The sequence below is a fragment of the Neurospora tetraspora genome (assembly GCF_033439725.1).
Source record: "Neurospora tetraspora strain CBS 560.94 chromosome Unknown B0H65scaffold_2, whole genome shotgun sequence".
In the NCBI taxonomy this organism is placed as follows: Eukaryota; Fungi; Ascomycota; class Sordariomycetes; order Sordariales; family Sordariaceae; genus Neurospora; species Neurospora tetraspora.
The window spans coordinates 3,166,762-3,187,817 of NW_026944384.1; the positions used below are offsets into that span (position 1 = coordinate 3,166,762).

The window sequence follows — 21,056 nt, forward strand, 5'->3', positions numbered from 1 at the left end:
CGTTGGTCGGAAGTGTAGATGCTTTCAGGAAGTTCTCCGTTTCGCCAGCAAAAGATTTTGGTGCCAGAATTTCTGAAATCTTGATGGGGGTTTGTCTCTTGTGGCTGTGGTTCTTCATCTGGTCCAGTTAAACTCTTGGAAGCTCTTCTCTTGGATGCCTCGGTTGGCATTTGATACGAGGGGAGCGGCTGGCTGTCTCTCTTTGGCCGTATAGCGGGTGTCGAAGATTGACCGAAGGCGCTCTGGGTCGGAGTGGGAGGCACACTCATACTGAGGACTTGTTCAAGATGGACCGGGTTTGGGTGTGATTGTTGACTTTCAACTTTGGCTCGAGCATCTTTGTCCTTAGCAGAGGGGTTTCTCTTGTCGTCCGCCGGAGACTGATCGGAGGTAGTCATTTTGAGGATGGGTTGTTGTAAAGCTGAATATGTTATGCCTGAATGCTCAACGAAAGCCGAACTATAGCAGAAACAAAAGGATGTATGTCATTGGATAATTGCCTAGTGACATGACATGAATACGGCACGTTCGCTGGAGAATGCCGCAGGCGTACTTGCCATGGCTCCTTCCTGATCCAGGATTGCGCTGTTCGGCTTCCCCTCTCTATCAATATGGGCAGGAGCAATAAGCATCCGAACCATGGATCTTCAAGTTGTCATGTTCTTTGTGTGCAAGTTGGCTCAGAGCCCGAAGAATTTGAGGTCTTTGACAAAGTCGATATATCAACCGACGAAGGAGAAGAAAGCAAGCATGCATGGCTTTTCGATAATTGAAGACCGGAATGACGCCGACGATAGGTATTTTGCTGCAAACAAAATGTTTCAATATCTGGAGAAACCTTCTCAGAAGATCATCCAAGTTTTTTCATGATGTCCAACGGCTGAAGAGACCTTGTGAGTGAAGAGTGTTCAAGAAACGGACATGCAGTGCATATAAGTTGGTTGCTGAGTGGGCAGTGAATGGGTAAAAGGGACAGATTCGGAAGGTGGAGCACAGTGTGAAGGTCGCATCTGGAATCGCGCACAGTTTGGGCCAAAAATTTACCCCTCCAAAAATTTTGCAGAGGCAACGACAGCAGGGTCTCTCTGATGTCAGTTGTTGATTTCAGTCTGCCAGTTGCCAGTACTCCCTACAATACCATTCCGTTAGGCCTCTCATTCATTCATTCCGTTTGCTCGGCGATATCCAGCATCAGACATCCCTCAACTCATATAACTGAACCAAATATTTCTACACAACCCCACCTCATCATCATCAACAACATGGCCCCCCAGTTGAACGAGGAGGAGATTGACGATCTCATCTATTTCGCCCGCGCGGGTGAGAAGGATGACTTGACCACCACGCTCACTGAGCTTGCCGAAAGAGAGAAGGTTTCGGTCGCAGAGATCCTTGCAAGCGCAAAGGATGAGGGCAAGTCGACTTGCTTGCACATGGCGGCGGGCAACGGCCACTTGGGTATGTGTGATGAAACCCCTCTGATACAAATATGAGTGTGTGAATTTCCAAAACTAACATCATCGACCAGATATCGTCACTCTCATCCTCTCAGAGTTCACCTCCCGGCCAAAGGAGGAGAAGCAGGCGTACCTTGACGCCGCCAACGAGTACGGCAACACTGGTCTTCACTGGGCCGCTCTCGGTGGCCATCTCGACGTGATCAAGCTGCTCATGGCGGCTGGTGCGTCGCCGGCTCTGGCCAACGACAAGAACTACGTGCCTCTGGACCTGGCCAGCTTCGGCGAGAAGCACGACGTGGTGGATTACTTCCTTGAGCAGGCGGGTGGTCTTGAGGACAAGAACACGGCCGAAGGGCTCAAGGCCGCTGCTGAGGGCTTGAAGGTGGATGATGATGGAAACGTCGAGTTCAAGATGTCTGTTGGTGACACTTCTGAGGCTTCGGGTTCTGGGTCGGCGCAAAACTAGGAAAGACGAAAGAATGGTTGTTGGGAAAGTTTGAGGCTTCAGGTGTTGGACGATACCACATAAACAAGATTCATGGCATTTGTTTTTCTGTTCTGTTAGGTGCATAAAATTGATGGACATATTTGGCAAAAAGGTGCCCTGGGCTTGGATGACATGGCAGAAGGGAGTGTTGAAATGCTTCAGTGCTTACCTCTTGATAAGATGGGATATCAAGCGCGGAAAGCGCGGAAAGTTGTTTTGGATCTCTCGTAGAGATAGCTGGCGACTAGAGGGCACATAAGGCACACGCCGCATCACAGCATCAGTGTTCGAAGTCTTCTGTGGCTCACATATTATCGCAGAAGGGTGGCTCGCATCTTTATGAAATGAGCAGGGGTGGGCACCGGCTTCGTTATCAATATGAAAGAAGAGAGAAAAAGCATCGAGGCTTGAATACGGTTCGAGTAGGAAAGAAATTGGAGGCATTGATATGACTGGGTATTCCGTCTGTGATACAGCCCTAGAGGAAAAGAAGAAAAAGTGCCAAAAGGAGACATAATGAACCCCCACGCCCGGCCCAAGTCACCGCGTGTGAGGTTCAACTTCATTTGTGGGGCTTGCTATAATACCCCGCTGAAGAGCAAGACAGCTCTTGGGGGCTGGAACAACTTGGCCAAGCTATGGTATTGACTACAAGAAAAATTCAGATTGACAGTCCGTCGCAAAGAAACGAAAAGGAATAGTATGTCATAGATCTTGGGATACCTAGGGTCATGGGACTTCATCGAAATCAACCCTCATTTTCGAGAAGAGAAATTGAAGAGAATGAAGTTGAAGTCTTCAGCAGCCGATGTGTGGGTACACAGACCCGCTCTCCGCACAGCGGGTTGTGGGTAATTGTGGGGTCTGTGACCCTGATCCTTGACAGTCAATTGGCCCCCGTCGCGGTCGCGTCTGGACGGTCTGGGGAAAGTGTGGGCAGGCACGACAGAGAGGTCCGGGTACCGCGAACGACACCGGCCAAGCGAGGCGTTGCGGTGCTTTCCTTCAGTTGGAATTGGGGTTCTTCAGGCAGGATCAAATGCTGCTGCCAGCCATCGGATCTTCTTCAGCGGTTAGTTGCCCGTGTGGTGTGCAGTTGTGCAGGTGTGGTGTGCATGAGACCTCTTGCAGCGCAGCAATGCGGGCACTCCCAGGTCGGCTCACTTCATCCCCCACGCGGCCGACAATTATTAGAGGCCAGGGGATCCACTGGGCGTGTACGTGCCCAGCTGGATTGGGATATGCGGGATTTTTACCTAAATGCTAGAGCTTCGAGTTTGTAGAGCTAGTTTTACATACATATATAATCAAGGCACGTTGAACTCTATATCGATCATTACCAATAATATTACAATTAAGAATATTATTGATTCGACTGTTAAAGCTATCGCTAATAACAATAACCGATTAAATAATTACTAATAATATCTACAATTAAAATTAATAGCGTTACTCTTAATGGCCCTAAGGATTAGCTAGTTTAGGAAGATACCTTCATTTCTATAGCTTAAGACCTAGGTCTCTAGAAATATATTAACCTAAATAACTGTATTCCTTAGCTAATTGAATTAATAGAACCTAATATTGATAATTACTAAAAGGAACTTCCCGCTAGAAAAACTAAAGAAGTTAAAAAGGATAGGGAGGCTACCTTATTTATTGCTGCTAAATTTTACGGTTTCTATTATAAGCGCGACTATTGTAATTATATAATTAAGAAGTCGGATTAGCGTATAGAAGTTAAGACTTTCTTTAACTTAAATATTAAGAAGATTATATTAAGTTGCTAGATATTTGAAACTATTAGAAATAATTATTAAGAGATTAACTTTACTAAACGTATTAATTTATATAAGTAATATAATAATTTTAATAAGTCTACCGCTTTTAATAACCGTAAAGTAAAGAAGTTCGCCCGAACTAAATTTATTAATATTTTTAAACCCCTTAGTAAAATTAATTATAATTAGTATAATTAGACCTTTTATTAGGAGGCGGCTATAGCCTTCTATATTACTAAAAGAATTACTAGAGTAAATAAACTAAACTTATAATTCCTAAAATTCTATATAATTATAAGGTTGAATCCTTATACTGCTTAGGTAAACAATTACTAACTCTAATATAATAAGGAGATCGAAAGAAACCCTAATTTCAAAATTTCTTTCCGTACTGTAGCTAAGGACTTTCGTAAAATAGTAATAGCGAATACTATTTAGGGAAAGAGTCGCGCCCTCCCATTTAAGGGTACTACGTTCGTAGTTACGTTAGGTAGTAAACCTATTAAAGAAGACGTTTCTAACGACGAATAAAACCTTGGCCCGGAGGTAAAGGGACGGGGAGAGGTTATAAATAAGAATAGTAAGTTTGGGAAGAATATTAATAAAAATAAGCGTACTTTCTCCTTATCTTTATTAGCGAATAAATGATTATATTAATCCCTATATAAATTTTATATGTAACTAGGCTATAATTTAGATTAATATTATTATACTAAATTATGATTAGCCTATAAAAGCTAAATCGAAAGTCTTACTATTAAGAAGTACGCGTATACTAATTTAAAAAAAGATAAAATATTTAAAAAAAGCTATTAACCGTCTACGAACGTAATAAAATAATAAGGACTAAAATAATTAATTTTATAGTCGCCGGGTAAATAAAAATAATTTTTTAGTACTTATAATAGAACGTAGCGCTGTATACTTATTAAAAGACTTTACAATCTTCAATTTAAATACGATAATATATATTTTTAATAAAGTTAATCGTTTTAAAGACTTTACTCCTTCAAATACTAATAATTATATATAGGCGGGAAATAAGCGGATTCTTATAGAAAAGTATAATACTATTATAATTATAATCTAAGATAACGACGGAAATAGAAAGTTCCAATTCCTTAACGTCGTTCTAATACCGGGTATAATTTATAATCTCATTTCTTTAAAACAATTCGAGGATAAATAAATTTATTAAGAATATAAGAATAATTACTTACGCTCCCGCCTTTCAAATTCCCTTATTTATTATATCCTTTCTAAATATAAGTAATTTATCTTAGAATATATCCCTTTATAAAATAGTGCTAACGAATCTTCTTTTGCTATATGGTATACAAATTATACTAAATAAAAGCCTTAAGAAGGTAAGCCCTTCGTTAATATCTTCGATTTAGCTACCTAAGAGCTGAAACTTTAACTAAACTAATAGAGCAAAAGTATAGCGTACGACTTAAAGGACTAAATATAATATATTATAAATTATATATTAAAGTTAAATTAAAGTATTAAATGTAACGGGTCTGCAAGAGTATTGCACAGCGAGCAGTCGTGTAAGGTTGAAATGCTATATTTGATAGAGAGGAAAAGGATTGTTCTGAAAGGGAGTAGTCGAAAGAAAGTTTTATATAACTAGAACTAAGACCGCACGGGCCAGGCAAATATGTAGGTCTAGCGAACTAAAGGGCTCGTATTAGCTTTAGTGCTAAATAATAACCCCTAATTTGGTTTGGTACGTTTAGTAATAATTAAATATATTAACCGGGCGCTAGCCCTATAATATTACCCTCTTGCTCCCCCTTAGGGAGTTCGGTTCTATGTATAAAAATTAACGTAATTGAATATATAAAAAAAGATTAAAATTTAGTATAATTATACTTAGCTAAATATTTATTTAAACGGGGAAAATTAATAATATTAGAAAAAATAAAATTTTTCTATTTGAGCCCCTAAATGAATGTTATATAATTATTTGCTTCTTACCCGAATTAGTAATGATATACTTATTATTTACCTTTATAGTATTACGCTATAACTTGGTATTAAAATTAAATTAGGGGATATTTCTAAGCTTTACTTAATTCCGGGGCCCTCTTTTATTATATTATATTAGTAATTTATAACAGAGATAATTAGAATTAAAGTTATTATTTAATATTTCATATCGCTCTACTTTTCTTACTAATAATTGGCTACCCTTTTATTCCTTCGCTAGGGAATAGCTTTAATAATTTTCGTATCTACGAAATATAATACCTATTCCTTTTATTAATTACATTGTAAATAAGTATTAATATAATTGGACGGTAAAGGGTACTATTTTATAACCTATCTATTTAATTAATAAATAATATACTTTTATAAATTAATTAGAGGTCCCTCCTTTTAAATATAGTAGTATTCTTTTACCTTTAATATTATTGAGGTCGCTATTAATACAGTTTCGTTTAGTCCGAATATTCCTCCTCTTTATAATTATTGTTATCGTAACTGTTTAAGCCCCTATTAAATTATATTCGAATATTATTTATTTTCGTTCTTTACTTATATTATTTAAATTAATAAGAATTATTCTTATGATTCGTATACTTATCCTCCTTCTTCTACCTATTCTTCTATTTTTGGAATGGCGATATTTTCGACAGGATTATCAAAGTATTATTAATAGAAGTATTTATAGGATTATTAGCGTTATTATTAATTAGGGCCTATTTTAATAAGGAGGAAGAGGAGGCTAAAAGAAAGGAATTGCCGTCAAATTTTCGTAAATATATGAATAGTAACGAATATTACTTAAGTATATTAGTTCGGTCAGAGAGGTGTTGCTTCTAAGTATAATTTAAAATTGTAGTAATTTAGTTAATTTTAATAATATTTAACTACGAATCGGCTCGGGTATAGTATAATACTTCCTTAAAGCAAACGATAAAGGCTACTATCAATTCTTTAAACCTTTATTTAAATTAATATAATTCTTAATTAATACGCTTAATAGAATTAGGGTTCTTATATATAAATCCAAATTTATTAATAAATTTATAAGGAGATTAAAGTATAGTAGTAAACGTAATAAGGGGTTTCTTAATAGCGGGTAATAAATAGGCGAATAAATAATAGAATTATATTTGTAAATTGCTAATAGCGGGGCTATTTATATAGAATTTAACTTATATATTTAAAATTTAAAATTTAAATTCTTTTTTACTCTTTAAAACTTTTTCGAAATACGGGAGGACTAATTTACATAACGGCGAATCGAAAGGAATAGTGTTAAGGATGGAAATTTCGAAAATTAATTGCCTAATCGAAGAGGTAATTTATTACTAGCGTTCTTAAGAATTCGTAGATTAAATAATTCAAAAGAATTATTATTATTAAAATATTATAGATAGGGAGGTTATTACTAAGGGACGAGAGCGATGGTAGGGAGACTTTTTAGCAGTACTTACAAACGTTTAGTAACAGTAATACTTAAAAAAAGGGTTAAATATAATATAATGGGTCTACGAAAGTATTGTATAGCGAATAATCGTATGAGGTTAAAATACTATATTTAATAGAAAAGAAAAGGATTACTCTAGAAGGGAGTAATTAACAGAAGGCTTTATGTAATTAGAGCCAAGACCGTACGGGCTAAGCAAATATATAGGTCTGGCGAATTAGAGGGCTCGTATTAGCCTTAACGCTATATAATAACCCTTAGCTCGGCTTGGCACGCTTAGTAACAGCCAAGTATATTAACCGGGCGCTAGCCCTATAACATTAAGTATATAAAGAAGTTTGTAATTACTTAAAGGGCTTTAAATTACAATTAGCTGTCGATTTCTTCTTTTATAAGGAAATAAAGGTAGGGGACTAGAAGTATTCAAATTTAACAGTAATTATAGACTAGTAATTTAAATTCGTTTATGTATATTATTAATTGATTTAGTCTTATCACGCTGTAACTATTTATAATATACAGTACTGCTTCTCTTCTTAATCTAGAGGGAAAACCGTATTACGGATGAAAACCTCTAGCTACCCCATTTCCAACCTTAACCTTAGCCCCCGCGCTTAATGCGCCACTTTACTACGTCGCGCTCGGAGGAGATTTTGGTTGCTTCGTCGTTTATTGTTTTTTCTTATCGTTATTTTATCGTCCCAGTAGATTTTCTAATACTTTTAATTAGCTAAGCCACTTCAAAATAAGACCCCGCCCCCCCTTCTACCCAGGATCGGTACTACGGCGTCGGGTATTATTTCTTTTATCCTATCTTCAGGGTATTGAGGGTAAAGAGGAGGGAGGGTCTTACTTAGAATCTTCGCCGATTAGCCTCTATCGGCTATATATACTATATATAGTATATATTTTTTGGTAGGCTGGGATTGGTGAGACTGGATTCTGATGCCGAGTTAGTACTGTAGCTCCGGAATGGATTTTGGAGGTGGAGTTCCAATTTTAAAACTCTATTAGCTGGAACAGAGAGAAAGGCCGTTTCTTCAAGTAGGGATAAGTTTTACACGTACCCAATTACGTATTGCTAGGGTTTTGGACTAGAGCGGGCCCTCCACATCTTTAACGCTTATTTAGGGAGGAAAGTGGGGAAGAAATTCCATCCGAAAAATCGGATAAAAGAGAAGGGAGCGGGATTTGAACCTACGACCTTTCGGATAAAACCGAAGGTAAACTAAGTTCAGATCTTCCCAACTGAGCTATCCCCCCTAAGTATATTATTTAGGTAATAAGGAAGCCGAATCTATTATTGCGTATTTAGAATCCTTTTGTATAGGGCTATAAACTTAATACTAAATTGTACTTTAAATAATCGAATATAATAATAAAATGATTAGTAATAAGAAAATTACCACCTAATTTACTATAAAGGGGACTAATATCGAACCCTTAACGCCTTATATATAAATTTAAAATGGCAGCGTAGAGCGCTGAAGGGGTACAATTAAAACTAAGGGTACAATAATACAATTAAGTATAAATATTCCTTATAAACTATAAATAGAAATTACTAAAGTAGTTATATACTTATATAACTTAACCCTTAAGGCGGAATATTATTAGAAATTTCTCCAAAACCGATTCGAAACGTACTACTAATTTAGAAACGGTATCGTTCCTCTATTAAACCCCTCTCCTACTATCGTATACCTTAAAGTATATAGTTATAAAGCTTTTACTTTTATAATAAAAATTATAAAAGAATAGAGTAAATTAATAAAATTCAAGGACCGCGCTTAGGTCGGATATTTAATTAAATACTAATTAAGGAATATTTATAGGATCTAGAATCCTTATATTAATTCTATTGATATTATACGAAACGTCGTATTTAATAAAAACGAGGTCTTTTATAATAATAACGTTAAAAGAATTTATAATACTCTTAATATTTCCTTTAAAGAACTAATTATATAATTAAAAAATCTTTATTAAAAAAATATCGCGTAAGCAAACGTTTTATAAATTAAGGCTATACCCACTATAAATAATAGAATTCCTAGCCCCGTTATCTAAAACTTTCTTACCGAAACCGAAAATATACTAAGGGAAGAGGGGGAATTAGAGTTTCTAGAAATACAAACTCAATCTAAATCTTTAAAGGTCCCGTAGGTACTAAAAATACTACTAAATTTAAAAATATTATAAGAGTCTCTAGAACCCTTACTATCGCTACCCATATAATTGCCGTTAGATTTCTAAGGTACAATCTTAAATTCGAAGGATAAAAAAGAAGGCTATTTCCTTACGCTTCCTAATAATTTAACCGCATTTTTAATAACTGACTTCTTTCGTTCTCATAAAGAATTATAATTAATTATAAATTAATAGTTTTACTAGGCCGCGTCGTTCTTATTTACAAAGGGTAATCGATCTATAGGCTTCTAAGGAAATAAGGTCGTAGATTAAACTTTCTTAAAATAAATAAGAAAGAAGGGTATCGATATTAATCCTGGCTATAATCCTAAATTAAAAATAATAAAGCATATTATTAACCGCTATACAGTAAAGGGTATATTAAAGACCTTCTATCGAATTAATTTTCTACCTCTTCTAAAGTATTATAGTAATTTCAATTCTTACTCTTTTAAGGAATTTTTTAAAATTATAAAAAAGAAATACTTGAATAAATATAAGGATAAGAAATCCTAAAAGTAAATCAATATCGAATAAGTGGGAAATAATAAAATATTCGGTTCGATATAAATACATAATTACAAATTCGACCAAAACGGCCGGTTCCTAAATATAAGGCGCGTCTAATTATACGTAGGGACTAAAAATCTAAGGATAATATTCGTAAAATATACGCAGCGATTCTAATAATGAAATCGTTCTATATTCTAATAACTATAACCGCCTACTTTAATTACGATTTAACCTAGTATAATGTAAAGAACGCTTTCATCAATACTATTCCTAATAAAGTAATATTTATAAAGGCTCCCTTTAAGTATATTAAAAAAGGCTAGATACTTTAATTACTACGCGCACTATATAACTTGTAGATATCTCCCCTTCTCTAATAATAGGAACTTATTAAGACCCTTATACTTATAAATATAAACATTCTCCCTATAGAGCCTAATATTCTAATTAAAAATAATATATTCCTCTTCTTCCACGTCGATAATATCGTTATTGCTTACAAGTACAAGGACAAAGAAATCGCTAAAATTAAAGGGGTAATAGTTACTATAAAAAGGAAATATTAACTAATAGGTAGAAAATTATTAAAATAGTTTCTAAGTATCAAAATTATTCGAAACTGAAAGAAGAAATTAATTTAATTATTATAGCGCAACTATATTTAAAAAATCGTAGAGAAAATCAAACGTATAAAGAAGCTATACTTTACGCTTACAATTAAAGAAGAGCTCCTACCTTACTAAAATAGCGTAACTCCGTACAAAATTTACATATATTAAATTAAAATTGGTTCGATTATCTATATCGCTATTACGTCGCGACTAAATATAGCCTTCCTAATCTCTAAATTCGCTTAATTTAATTTAAATCCAAATCTAACGTATTACGTAACTATAAATAAAATATTCCTCTATTTTCTAATAATTTAAAATTATACTCTTCAATTAAATAGTAAAAATTATTAGGACTTTTATATTATAATTAACTCTTTATTTATAAATAATTCTCGTAATTGAAAGAATTTACAGATATTCGTACTTAAATTATTAAATACTATTATCGATTAACGTACTAACAAATAAAATATAATTATAATATTATTTATAGAAGTTAAACTATTATCCTTCAACTAAGGAATTAAGGAGACAATCTACGCCCGCCGTCCTTTTAATAAATTTACCCTAAGATTCGAAAATTAAAAGGCTACGCTTATAAATCATAATAATAAATAAACAATATAATTTATTATAAAGGAGGGAATTTAATTCATAATCAAATTTAAGTACATCGATATATATAAATACTAATTAAAATAAGCATAAAATAGAAAATTAGTAAATATAGTTTACGTGCCTACTAAGGAGCAAATTGCGGATAGCTTTATAAAGAGCCTCCTTCCTGTAGTATATTTAAAATTTATAGAATAATTAGGATTTATAAAATTATACTGGCTATAAATTCAATTGCGAAAGCTTAATAACGGAAATATCGTTGTAAACCGCCCAAAGGGTATAAAAGATTCTACAAAGGAAGATTCGAGTAATGAATCGGTAAGTGTAATAGTAAGTATAATAAGGTAAGATTCTTACGAGTAAAAGTCTGAAAGCTACTATAACGAAGAAGTAATTTAGGAATAGCATTATTTCTAGCTAATTTTAGGAGGATTTTAAGGCATTTCAGGGCATATCTAGGTAGATCTGGCGTAGTTTATATACTAGATTTAAGGGGGTGTATTAGAGGCTAGGGGATCTACTAGGCGTATACGTGCCCAGCTGGACTGGGATATGCGGAATTTTTACCCAGATGCCAGAGCTTCGAGTCTGCAGAGCCAGTCTTACACATACATACAATCAAGCTACGTTGAACCCCATATCGATCATTACCAGTAATATCACAACAATCCCCAGTCCGATGTGGAGGGCGTGGAGAATTGGATTTGTCCCGTCCAGCTCTCGAGTCCCGTCGTCGTCTTCCGTCTGTTCCTCTCCTCCACCCTTTTCCTCCGACGTCCATCTTCCACTTTTTTGTCCTCCGTTCCACAACCACACGCCCGTCCCCACCACGCTATACGACGTCCGATTTCCGACATGACCAAGAGCAGCCGTCTCAGCTGCTAACAAACGACTTATGCATACAGTAATTAGCATGCATTCTTACCTGTAGCGATTGCGCATGTAGTGGGTGACACCTCACCTCGCCCACCGAGACCACCACCAGCCAAACATGTCGGTCCAGCAGCAACAACTCCCGCTCCCCGATGGCCCCGGCCCTCATTCCACCGGATCCGCCACCGGCGCAACTACCACTGCCGGCGCCGTCCCCCCTTCCACTAGCTCCGTCGCCTCACCATCCCCCGGTCCGGCTTATAAGCGCGCAAGCCGCAAAGGCGCGACTAAGCGTTTTGCCTGCAACTATGAGGACTGCAACAAGGTGTATTCTAGGGCCGAACACCTCCAGCGCCATCAGCTCAACCACGATCCCAAGGAGATATACCGATGCGATTTCGCCGGTTGCGAACAGCAGTTCGTTCGCGCCGATCTCCTATCACGCCATAAAAAGCGGCATTCGGCCTCGTATGTTCCCCGAAACCGCTTACCTAGCTTCAGCACCCCCAAAGACCACCATGACCTGCCCACTCCAGGCCAATCAACCTCCTCCCAGGGACAGACGCCCGCCTCGTCCGCTTCTCACCAGGTAGCCATCGAGTCTCGCTCCATCTTCCAAGGCGCCCCCCATGATGCTGCCATCCTCCTCATTCCTGATTCCCGCTCGCAACAACCGCAATCGCAGCACCAGGCTCTGCCGTCTCTCCAGCATCTCCAGTCCCACCATCAGCAGCATCAGCAACAGGGGCACCATTCGCACCATCAGAGCTCGTCAGCCATGGGCCAGCATGCGAACTCTCACTGGGCATCTCCAACAACCAACATATCTTCTAAGAATGAGTATTTCCAACGCAATGCGAACCATGGCCATATAGCTAGTCAACAGCCGCCCCTTCTACCATATAACCCAAACGTCGACTTCCCCAGCGAGGACCTGGCCAGAGAGAACTTCGCCGTCTGGCTGTTCAACCCGCAAGACTACAACTGCGACCTCGGCGTCTCCCATCTCCCATTTCTCGATGGCGGACTCGAGTCGGCATTGAACAACAACATTCATTACGACTATGACTCCATCACCAGCGGTCGCTCTCAGGTCGATAGTACTCCTACCCGGGTCACCGAGCCCGACAGCGATTTCATTACCGAGGCCCGTCTCCAGGAACTATCCAGCCTGTTCTTCGCATACAATGCGACGCAATTAAGATCCAGACCCAATGGCCTGCGCATCACAGAGGTTGTCGACAAAAGTGGCTGTGGAACTATGCCGGTCCTGAATCTCGAAATGACGCGCGACTGCTTGCAGGAGTATTGGGACCATGTGTCGGCTCGCCTCCCAATTGTTCACCAACCCACCTTCTCTTACAATAAGTGCTCGGTGCACCTCCTCCTAGTCATGATTGCGTTGGGCGCTGCATCGCTTCGCATGAGAAACTGTGGCGACTGCTACACCCACTACGACGTCGTTGCCGACATTATCGTCCTCGGTGTGCGGTTGGATATACTGGGCACGGAGGAGGCGATTCCGCCTATAGCATTATGGGTTGCGCAGGCGTTAGTCTTACTTGAATTCTACGAGAAGCTCTACTCGTCCAGACTCCTACACGAGCGAGCCCAAACCTACCACCCAGTCCTTTTCAACCTTCTACGTCGAGGAAGTCCACTCATCGGCCGCTCAGGTAGCGAATCGCCTCCAGAACCAACCGGCTCTGCAGATTATAACGGCAACATCACTCAAAACGTCACGAACCTGGACTCTCGAACTTGGTGGTCTCGATGGGCGCAAACAGAGTCAATGCATCGCGTTGTCTTTGCCGCTTTTATGTTGGATATCACTCATGCAGCCATGTTTGGTCATAAAGCCGACATGGTGCCATATGAGATACAGCTACCTCTACCATGCGATGATAATCTGTGGTCGGCTTCGAATCCTGACAATGTTCGCCAGCTCGATCAAAATCTCCGAATGTATGGCGTCAAGCCAGTATCGTTCCTTGAGGGGCTGAAACTCGCAATTCACGGCAAAGAAGTCATGACCCATTCATTTGGCCGCATGATCATCATGTCAGGCCTCCTCAGTGTCGGCTGGCATCTTCGACGCAAAGAAACACACAATCTGATGGATCTTACAAAGATTCCCAACAGCAAAAGTGACAGCTGGAAGATGACTCTGTTGAGCGCGTTTGATCAATGGAAGGCCTACTTCGACAAAGCCCAGGGGTCTCTAGGAGGGTCAAACATGGTTGATCCCATTGTGCCCTATACCGGTTCAAACGGCCCGATACAGAGTGCCGCAGTGCTCTATCATTTGGCGCAGTTCAGTTTGTTTACTGACATTCTGGATTGCCAGATCCTTGCCGGCGCGAAACGTCTCTTGGGCCAAAAAATATCAGATCAAGCCTATATCAAGGTTGTGCCCAAAATGAAGGCCTGGGCAAGCATACCAGGCACTCGCCATGCGATTCTTCATGCCTACAAGGTACTCCATTGTATCCTTGTTGACCCACGAGGAAACAAGGGCGAGCAGAATTGGCAAAACAAAGGCCACGGGCTTCCACCGATCACTATGCAGCCATACTCTTGCCGCAATGAGCCTGATCCGCACCGGCCGTGGATCATGTATTACGCTGCCCTAAGCATATGGGCCTTTGTCCGTGCTTCTACACTTACTAATGTTGCGCCCGTCTCGAGTATCAGTTCTCGCTCCAGGAAACCCGAGCAAGTCAACTTCAATCGCGTTGCCGCTTATCTCTCCAAAGTCGCAGCTCTTTCCGAGTTGCCGGAATCTGCCGCAGCTGGCCTCAAGGATGGGTTACCTGAATTGCTCGACGTCCTGTGCTCAGTCCTCTATGAAGCCAACTCGGAACTTCTCAAAGAGGCATGTGAGCGGCTCACTTGTTGCAAAGACATTCTTACCTCGGAGCAGTGATGGTGGTATACAATGGGGCAAAACATTTCCTGCACCTAATAGGAACGAGTCACATGGCACATTTGGAAGACAATGTATGTATGCTTCCTTTTCTATAATGTCATTGGCGGTAAACCGAAGCAGTTATCTGACCATCTATGAAGTCTAGAATCTTTCGGCGCACCACTGTGCGTATGGGAGAGCTCAAACGCGCCGGCTAGTCCGGTTATTGAGAATCCCTTGTGAATCCGCGCCGGATAACCATCGACTGCGCGTGTGGCGCTGTCAATATCCATCACAGCTTGAAGTATCCCCTCCACAGCTTCCGCAGAATGCCCTCAGGATCCCACTTCAGTGCGACTTGCTTCAGCTTGGCATGATTATCAGCTCCATAACTCTCGAACACGCTTTGCCTGTTACCGGCGTAGTTGGCATAGACAAAGCCATGACTCAAGCCCCTGCTCTTAGCAAGGTCGTTGATTTTACCAATCACTTCCTCAGAGCTCCTCTCCATCAAGTCGTCAAGCGCACTATCCGCCCACTGTGCCGTCAACTGGATCAGCATCAGGGGGCCATCGCTCTGCTTCAGACCCAGCGCGTTCCCACCGTTTGCCTCCATGGCCTTCAGCACGTTGAGTGGGATAGCTTGGTATGCCAAGAAGGGAGTCACCGCAGAGCCCTTTGCGACGGCTAGAAGCTTCTCAACATGGTCCTGCCAAAGAGGTACGATGTCGATGAGAAGGGAAGGATCAGTAGCCTTGACTGTCGTATCCCACCATGTTTGGCGGGAACCGTATGGGACGTCAATCTCACGAGACACGGTCGACACGTTGACGATGGATTTAGTCTTCATGATGGTCGGCAGGGACTCGAAAGGCTCGAACACTCCAGGGACGCTCTCATGCGCACTGTCAGCCGTGTTCGGCAAGTCTGCATGGAACAGGTCGCTAATCACAGCGTAGCCACCCAGCATATCCATGTGCGTCAAGACCATGTAGCTGTGCGCCTTGTTGTCGGCGGGCATGCCGTTAACAGTCAGATTCTGATACGCGGAGATGGCGGAGGCGTTCGCTGCGCCGGGGATGATGAGACTGTTGTGCCAAATATTGCCGCCTGGTTGCTCGTACGCCGCGACGTCGAACCGGGTCACGATGCCGAAGTTGGAGCCGCCTCCGCCGCGCAATGCCCAATACAGATCCTCATTCTTAGTGGGAGAAGCATTGACGATCTGACCGGAAGCGAGAACGATCTCGTAGTTGCGCACGTTGTCACACGCCCAGCCGTACATCCCAGAGAAGTACGAGAGACCTCCGCCGAGAATCAGACCACTGACGCCTACGTCGGCCACACGGCCGCCGACGACCACGAGTCCCAGCGTATCGAGGGCCTCGGAGACATTGATCCATCTGTTTCCAGCGCCAATCGATACCGTCTTACGATCCGATGACACGTTGAGGGTGGTGAGATACATCAGGTCGATGGTGACGCCGCCATCGGAGTTGGAACCGCCTGCGAAAGCGGTGTGGCCACCACCTTTGACGGAGAACTGGGTGTTCAGTGAGGCAAGCACCTTCACGGTCGCCGCGACTTCGAACGCATCCTTAGGCGCCACGAAGCAGGCGGGCGCGATGTTGTCGGTTTGGCGGATGGACCAGTAGTTGTTCTCCTGGGCATATGTGGGCGAGTCGGGATAGTTAACGCGCCCATGAGGGAGAGCAAGGTCGATAGCTTTGCACTGGATGAGGGGAATGTCAGCTTGGGTTCAGATTGCAATGAGATGCTGGGGTCTTACTGCCGTGTCTGATGACGGAGACCACAGAGTACAGCTTGCTGCGGTCGCGAGGGCGAGGGCACCAAGCAAAATCTTGTTAAGGCCCGAGGACAGCATGATGAAGGTTTGAGATGGTGGGGTTTGTTGGCATTAAACGGCGCAGCTGTCAAAGCTGTCAAGTTGTGTTTGGTCCCTGTCGATACTGTGCCATAACGTGCGCACAGGTGGCCGCTATATATTCGAACGTTAATGCGGAATTAATTTTATCCCTTATAAGGATAAAAGAGGATCGAGGCTTCGGGGGTTAAGTTCCACGAATCGATCTTGACATGCAACCTGGAACACATGTGAAGATGAGGGACTAACCGTACTATCGGGTCATATCAAAATGCCCATTGTTCAAAATAGGAATGTCCATGTTGATTCCAGGGTCATGGATTCCCTTCTTTTGCGCTTGGACAAGGGACGAGAAACTGATATTGTTACGTTCCCCGCAAATCTTCATTACCAAGTCCGACCTGCGCGGTGATAACCCCACTCGAGATCCGGGACGGAGTGTTCCCGAGGAGGAGGTGAGCCCTAGAACTATCAACTAACGGATATAAACACACTGTGTACTATCCTGCCACGCACATGTCTTTCCAAGCTTCTAACCAATGCCATGCACACAGTGCGACCAACTCCTTGATCTTGATCAGGGACAGCACAGCACGTGGACGACAGAGCATCATTGGAATCCATTCCCACCTTTCTTGATGGGAAGTGTCTCTTCCGGGCCGCGTACTTGCACTTCACCGCTTGCTAGTTTTGTCGAATGTACGGATGTCGAGCTTTCCGATGGGGAACTCCGTTGCAAAACCAAGTTGAACTGGCGCTAGCACATCATGAATGGGATGCGTCTCCAAGCTGGACTCTGATTTGGAGGAAGGCTTGGAGAAAGACAAGCTAGGTAGCCGAACAGCACAGCATCATCGTTGTCACCGTGTAAAGAACTGCCTGGGTCCTGAAGAGAAATCATCTGAATGATGGCAGCCAGAAAACAGAATTATCAATCACCAAGGTTGCAGTAACAAAACATACATGATTAAGAAGCAACGCCTCGGGCGATATTGCAATAGCATTGTACATAGTAACATCACCTACCCGTTTTTCACCACATAACTACAATTTCAGGACCTGATTTTCAACAACAACCAAGGCAAGATGGCCGAGCGGTCTAAGGCGCTGTGTTCAGGTTCTTCTGAGTATCGCAGTCCGAAAGGGCGTGGGTTCGAATCCCACTCTTGTCACTGGATTTCTTCTTTTGCTTTTTGCTTTCCCATTTTGTTACCTTTTATTCTCTTCTCGTTTTTTAATTGCGCTGTCTCTTTTTTTTGCATGTTGAACCCTCGTGCACATTTCGGAAAGGGTGGTGGTTATGTTGGTGTAGAATAAGGTTGGGGAGGATACCTTAATCATCACTGGTCGTTCCTTTCATTTTGCATGTAAACATGATGCAAAGCATCCATCCTTGTGCTAACCATTTGCCTGTTGGCCCTTTTTCCTTCTATTATCTCTCATTAAGTTCCCTTTTGAGCTGCCAGCAGACCCCAAGTTCATATGCAAACCACCCCCCTCCCCCCCCCCCCCCTCTCCCCCCCCCTTTCTCATTTTCCTATTATTTTCCCGCCAAAGACATCAGCCCAAAACTATCTTTTCCCCGTCTCACTCCGTCCGGTTTGCGAACCTCAACTAGACCGGCAAAACGTCATACTCCTCGGTGATATCTCCTCCAAACCCGGCCTGCAACCACCCACCCCCATGACTCCTCCGCCCTGGTGGCCGGCCCAGTCAACTTTCGCAAAGTTGGGCTGGGCCCCTTGTCCCAAAATGGGTGATTCTTCTACCTTAACCTCCCCCTGCTTCGGCTTTTTCTTTATTATTATCTTGATCTTCTTCGGCGGTGATTGTGATGAAGTGCTGCTGTCTGTTGAGCCGGGACTTGGAGGGTGTAGCTGTAGCTCTGGAAGAAGGGAGGAATCGGAAGAAGTGCTGACGCTGTCACAGGCTTTGCGTTTGAGTTCCATTTTCGTTTCGTGCAGCTGGTCTCGAATTTTATGGGGAAAAAGTGTTGGAACACGATTGGAAAAGCCGCCGGTCGGTGACTGACCCCGGGAGGATTATATCTGGGGAGTTGGAAGATTGTGTGGATGAGTTCGTCGGGATTGTGTGTGATATTAAAGGGTATTACAATAGGTAATGTTGTTTCGAAGATTGCGAACTTGACCGGCAAGTTACTGCAATATTTTGAAGGGAAAGATCAGAAGAGAGAGGATTGAACGCTCGTCGAAGGATGATGTCTGTGAAGGCTGGTGGTGGTTAGCTTAAAGTATAAATGTGAAGCTGTGAATGATGCTGAACTGGTCGTTCAGTTCGATGTTGACACGCAAGACATCCCAGATGCACGCACACCTGTTGAGCCCCATTGCGAACCGTGATACCGTACTCTCTTTGTTCTCACACAAGGCCTTTGAGTCCTCTGGAGCTTCCCACTCTCTCTCTTGTCGAAATGAGCTAAGACAAAGGAACGCTGAACAAAGGTGGCTCACCTGAAACATTCACCTGAAATGTTCCGTCACTTCTGTGTCTCTGTCTTGGATTCCACGTGAAATGATGGTGTCTCAGACAATGTCGTATCTGCCACTTTTATGAGAGGTCTGATATTGGTCAGTTAATAAATCGCCAATCTAGATGAATAGCTCGTTTGGCGACTTGCAGTCAGCCCTCTCACCATGGCTGCGGGAACTGTACCACCCCAATCTTGATGTCCTTGTGATACATCAGTTATCTTTTCAGGAATTTGGGCCACTGAATTGATGACGGCTACTTCGGTCAATTTCCTACCAACCACAACTCATCCCGCCACCTCATCTACTGCGGAGAAACGGCAGAGTGACAACGTGTCAAGCGGGTCCATGGATTATTCCAAACATGTTCAAAAGCAGGTTTCATCGGGTGCACAAACGATGATGACTGTCTTTATGGAGGAATAGAAATACCATCGCAAATAGAGGTTTCGGCGATCATCTTAAACCTCCCCCCTTTTTACTCACTCCTAAACACCATTGCCAAAATCAAGACTCCTCATCCTTCCAACCATCAACAAAACATATTCCGTTCTCACTATTGCACCCAAACCCACCATGGCCGGACCAGCCCCCTCCCTCCCCGCCACCATGCAAGCCCTCCGCATCACCTCCTTCGGCGCTCCCTACACTCTAACCACCATCCCCGTTCCCTCCCCCTCCACCCTCCGGCCTCATGACCTCCTAGTCAAAGTCGCCGTCGCCTCCCACTGCCACACCGACACCATCATCCGCCTGGGCGCCATACCCAGCATCCCGCTCCCCTTGACCGGATCGCACGAAGGTTCCGGAACCGTGGTAGCAGTCGGTTCCTCCGTCGCCGCTGATGGCTCGTTTAAACCGGGTGATCGCGTCATGTGCGGTATTCCACTGGGACTTTGTGGATCGTGCTGGGATTGCACGGCTACTGGAAAGGGAAGGGAAGGAGGGGAACATTACAAGCATTACTGTGCACATATCGATGGGCACATCGGGATTCAGGTCGACGGAGTGTTTGCTGAGTACGCGATTGTCGATAGCCGGACGAGCACGGTCATTCCGGAGGGGGTCTCGCTGTTGGCGGCGGCACCGCTGGGGTGCGCGGGCAGGACGGCGTGGAGGGCAGTTAAGGAGGCGGGATTGCAGCCGGGGCAGTGGTTGGGTATTGTCGGGTCGGGAGGAGGGTTGGGACACTTGGCGGTGCAGTTTGCGACGAAGATGGGGTTGAAGGTTGTTGGTGTCGAGGCGAGGGATGGGGGCCTGGAGCTTACGAGAGAGATGGGGGCGGATGTGGTTGTCGATGCGAGGATGGGGAAGGATGAGGTGGTGAGAGAGATTGGGAAGGCAGTGCTGGGGGATGATGGGAAGGAAGTTGACCATAACGGTTTGTTTGCTACGGGAGGTGTCGATGCTACTGTCAACTTGTCTGACGCGGATGATGCGGCTGGACTGGCGTGTGCGATTACGAAGATGCATGGGTTGATGGTGCAGGTTGCTCAGCCTTTAGAGGTGAAGATTCCGTTCATGGAGCTGATAATAAGAGATGTGAGGATCAAGGGCAGCTTGCAGTGTTCAGGGGAGGAAAGCGAGGAGCTGTTGAGGTTTGTCGCTGAACATGGAGTCAAGGTAAAGATGACTCCGTTCTATGGGCTAGATCAGGTTGAGGAGCTAGAGAAGGTGGTTTCAAGCGGAAAGCTCCAGGGAAGGGCAGCGATTATCGTCGATCCGCATCAACTTCAACAGGAGAAGGAGATCGTGAGACATTAGCTGAAGGTTAACAGTATTTCAATGCTAAGATA

General features: G+C 42.6%; 5 protein-coding genes, 1 non-coding gene and 1 pseudogene across 7 annotated transcripts; 5 read left to right on the forward strand and 2 right to left on the reverse strand.

Annotated features, from left to right (window-relative positions):
- Nucleotides 1-1,262: 1,262 nt before the first annotated feature.
- On the forward strand, nt 1,263-1,926 carry B0H65DRAFT_546207 (ankyrin repeat-containing domain protein; the record flags this gene model as incomplete). The annotated part of the gene is made up of 2 exons (XM_062829433.1): nt 1,263-1,458; nt 1,529-1,926. The coding sequence occupies 2 exons, from the start codon at nt 1,263-1,265 to the stop codon at nt 1,924-1,926; spliced, it is 594 nt and encodes a 197-aa protein (XP_062684447.1).
- A 6,420-nt stretch (nt 1,927-8,346) lies between these two features.
- On the reverse strand, nt 8,347-8,433 carry B0H65DRAFT_t130 (annotated as a pseudogene). Its single transcript has one exon. The product of its transcript is annotated as a tRNA-OTHER (tRNA).
- Nucleotides 8,434-11,991: 3,558 nt separating this feature from the next.
- B0H65DRAFT_108898 (fungal-specific transcription factor domain-containing protein) lies at nt 11,992-15,076 on the forward strand. The gene is made up of 2 exons (XM_062820539.1): nt 11,992-14,978; nt 15,048-15,076. The coding sequence occupies exon 1, from the start codon at nt 12,097-12,099 to the stop codon at nt 14,902-14,904; it is 2,808 nt and encodes a 935-aa protein (XP_062684448.1). The 5' UTR covers nt 11,992-12,096; the 3' UTR covers nt 14,905-14,978; nt 15,048-15,076.
- Nucleotides 15,077-15,178: 102 nt separating this feature from the next.
- On the reverse strand, nt 15,179-16,771 carry B0H65DRAFT_440088 (uncharacterized protein; the record flags this gene model as incomplete). Its single annotated transcript, XM_062825459.1, has 2 exons — nt 15,179-16,618; nt 16,676-16,771. 2 exons carry the CDS (start codon nt 16,769-16,771, stop codon nt 15,179-15,181), a joined length of 1,536 nt encoding a protein of 511 aa, XP_062684449.1.
- A 1,080-nt stretch (nt 16,772-17,851) lies between these two features.
- On the forward strand, nt 17,852-17,943 carry B0H65DRAFT_t89. The gene has a single exon. It is a non-coding gene; the product is annotated as a tRNA-Leu (tRNA).
- A 1,893-nt stretch (nt 17,944-19,836) lies between these two features.
- On the forward strand, nt 19,837-20,079 carry B0H65DRAFT_389409 (chaperonin 10-like protein; the record flags this gene model as incomplete). The annotated part of the gene is made up of 1 exon (XM_062823735.1): nt 19,837-20,079. A coding segment is annotated over one exon (243 nt), but the record flags the coding sequence as incomplete, so codon positions are not given.
- A 54-nt stretch (nt 20,080-20,133) lies between these two features.
- On the forward strand, nt 20,134-21,024 carry B0H65DRAFT_506611 (uncharacterized protein; the record flags this gene model as incomplete). Its single annotated transcript, XM_062828074.1, has 1 exon — nt 20,134-21,024. The coding sequence occupies one exon, from the start codon at nt 20,134-20,136 to the stop codon at nt 21,022-21,024; it is 891 nt and encodes a 296-aa protein (XP_062684451.1).
- Nucleotides 21,025-21,056: the final 32 nt, after the last annotated feature.

Bases quoted from the DNA above. Each gene is read 5' to 3' on its own strand.
- B0H65DRAFT_108898 (XM_062820539.1), top strand. From the start codon at position 12,097: ATGTCGGTCCAGCAGCAACAACTCCCGCTCCCCGATGGCCCCGGCCCT.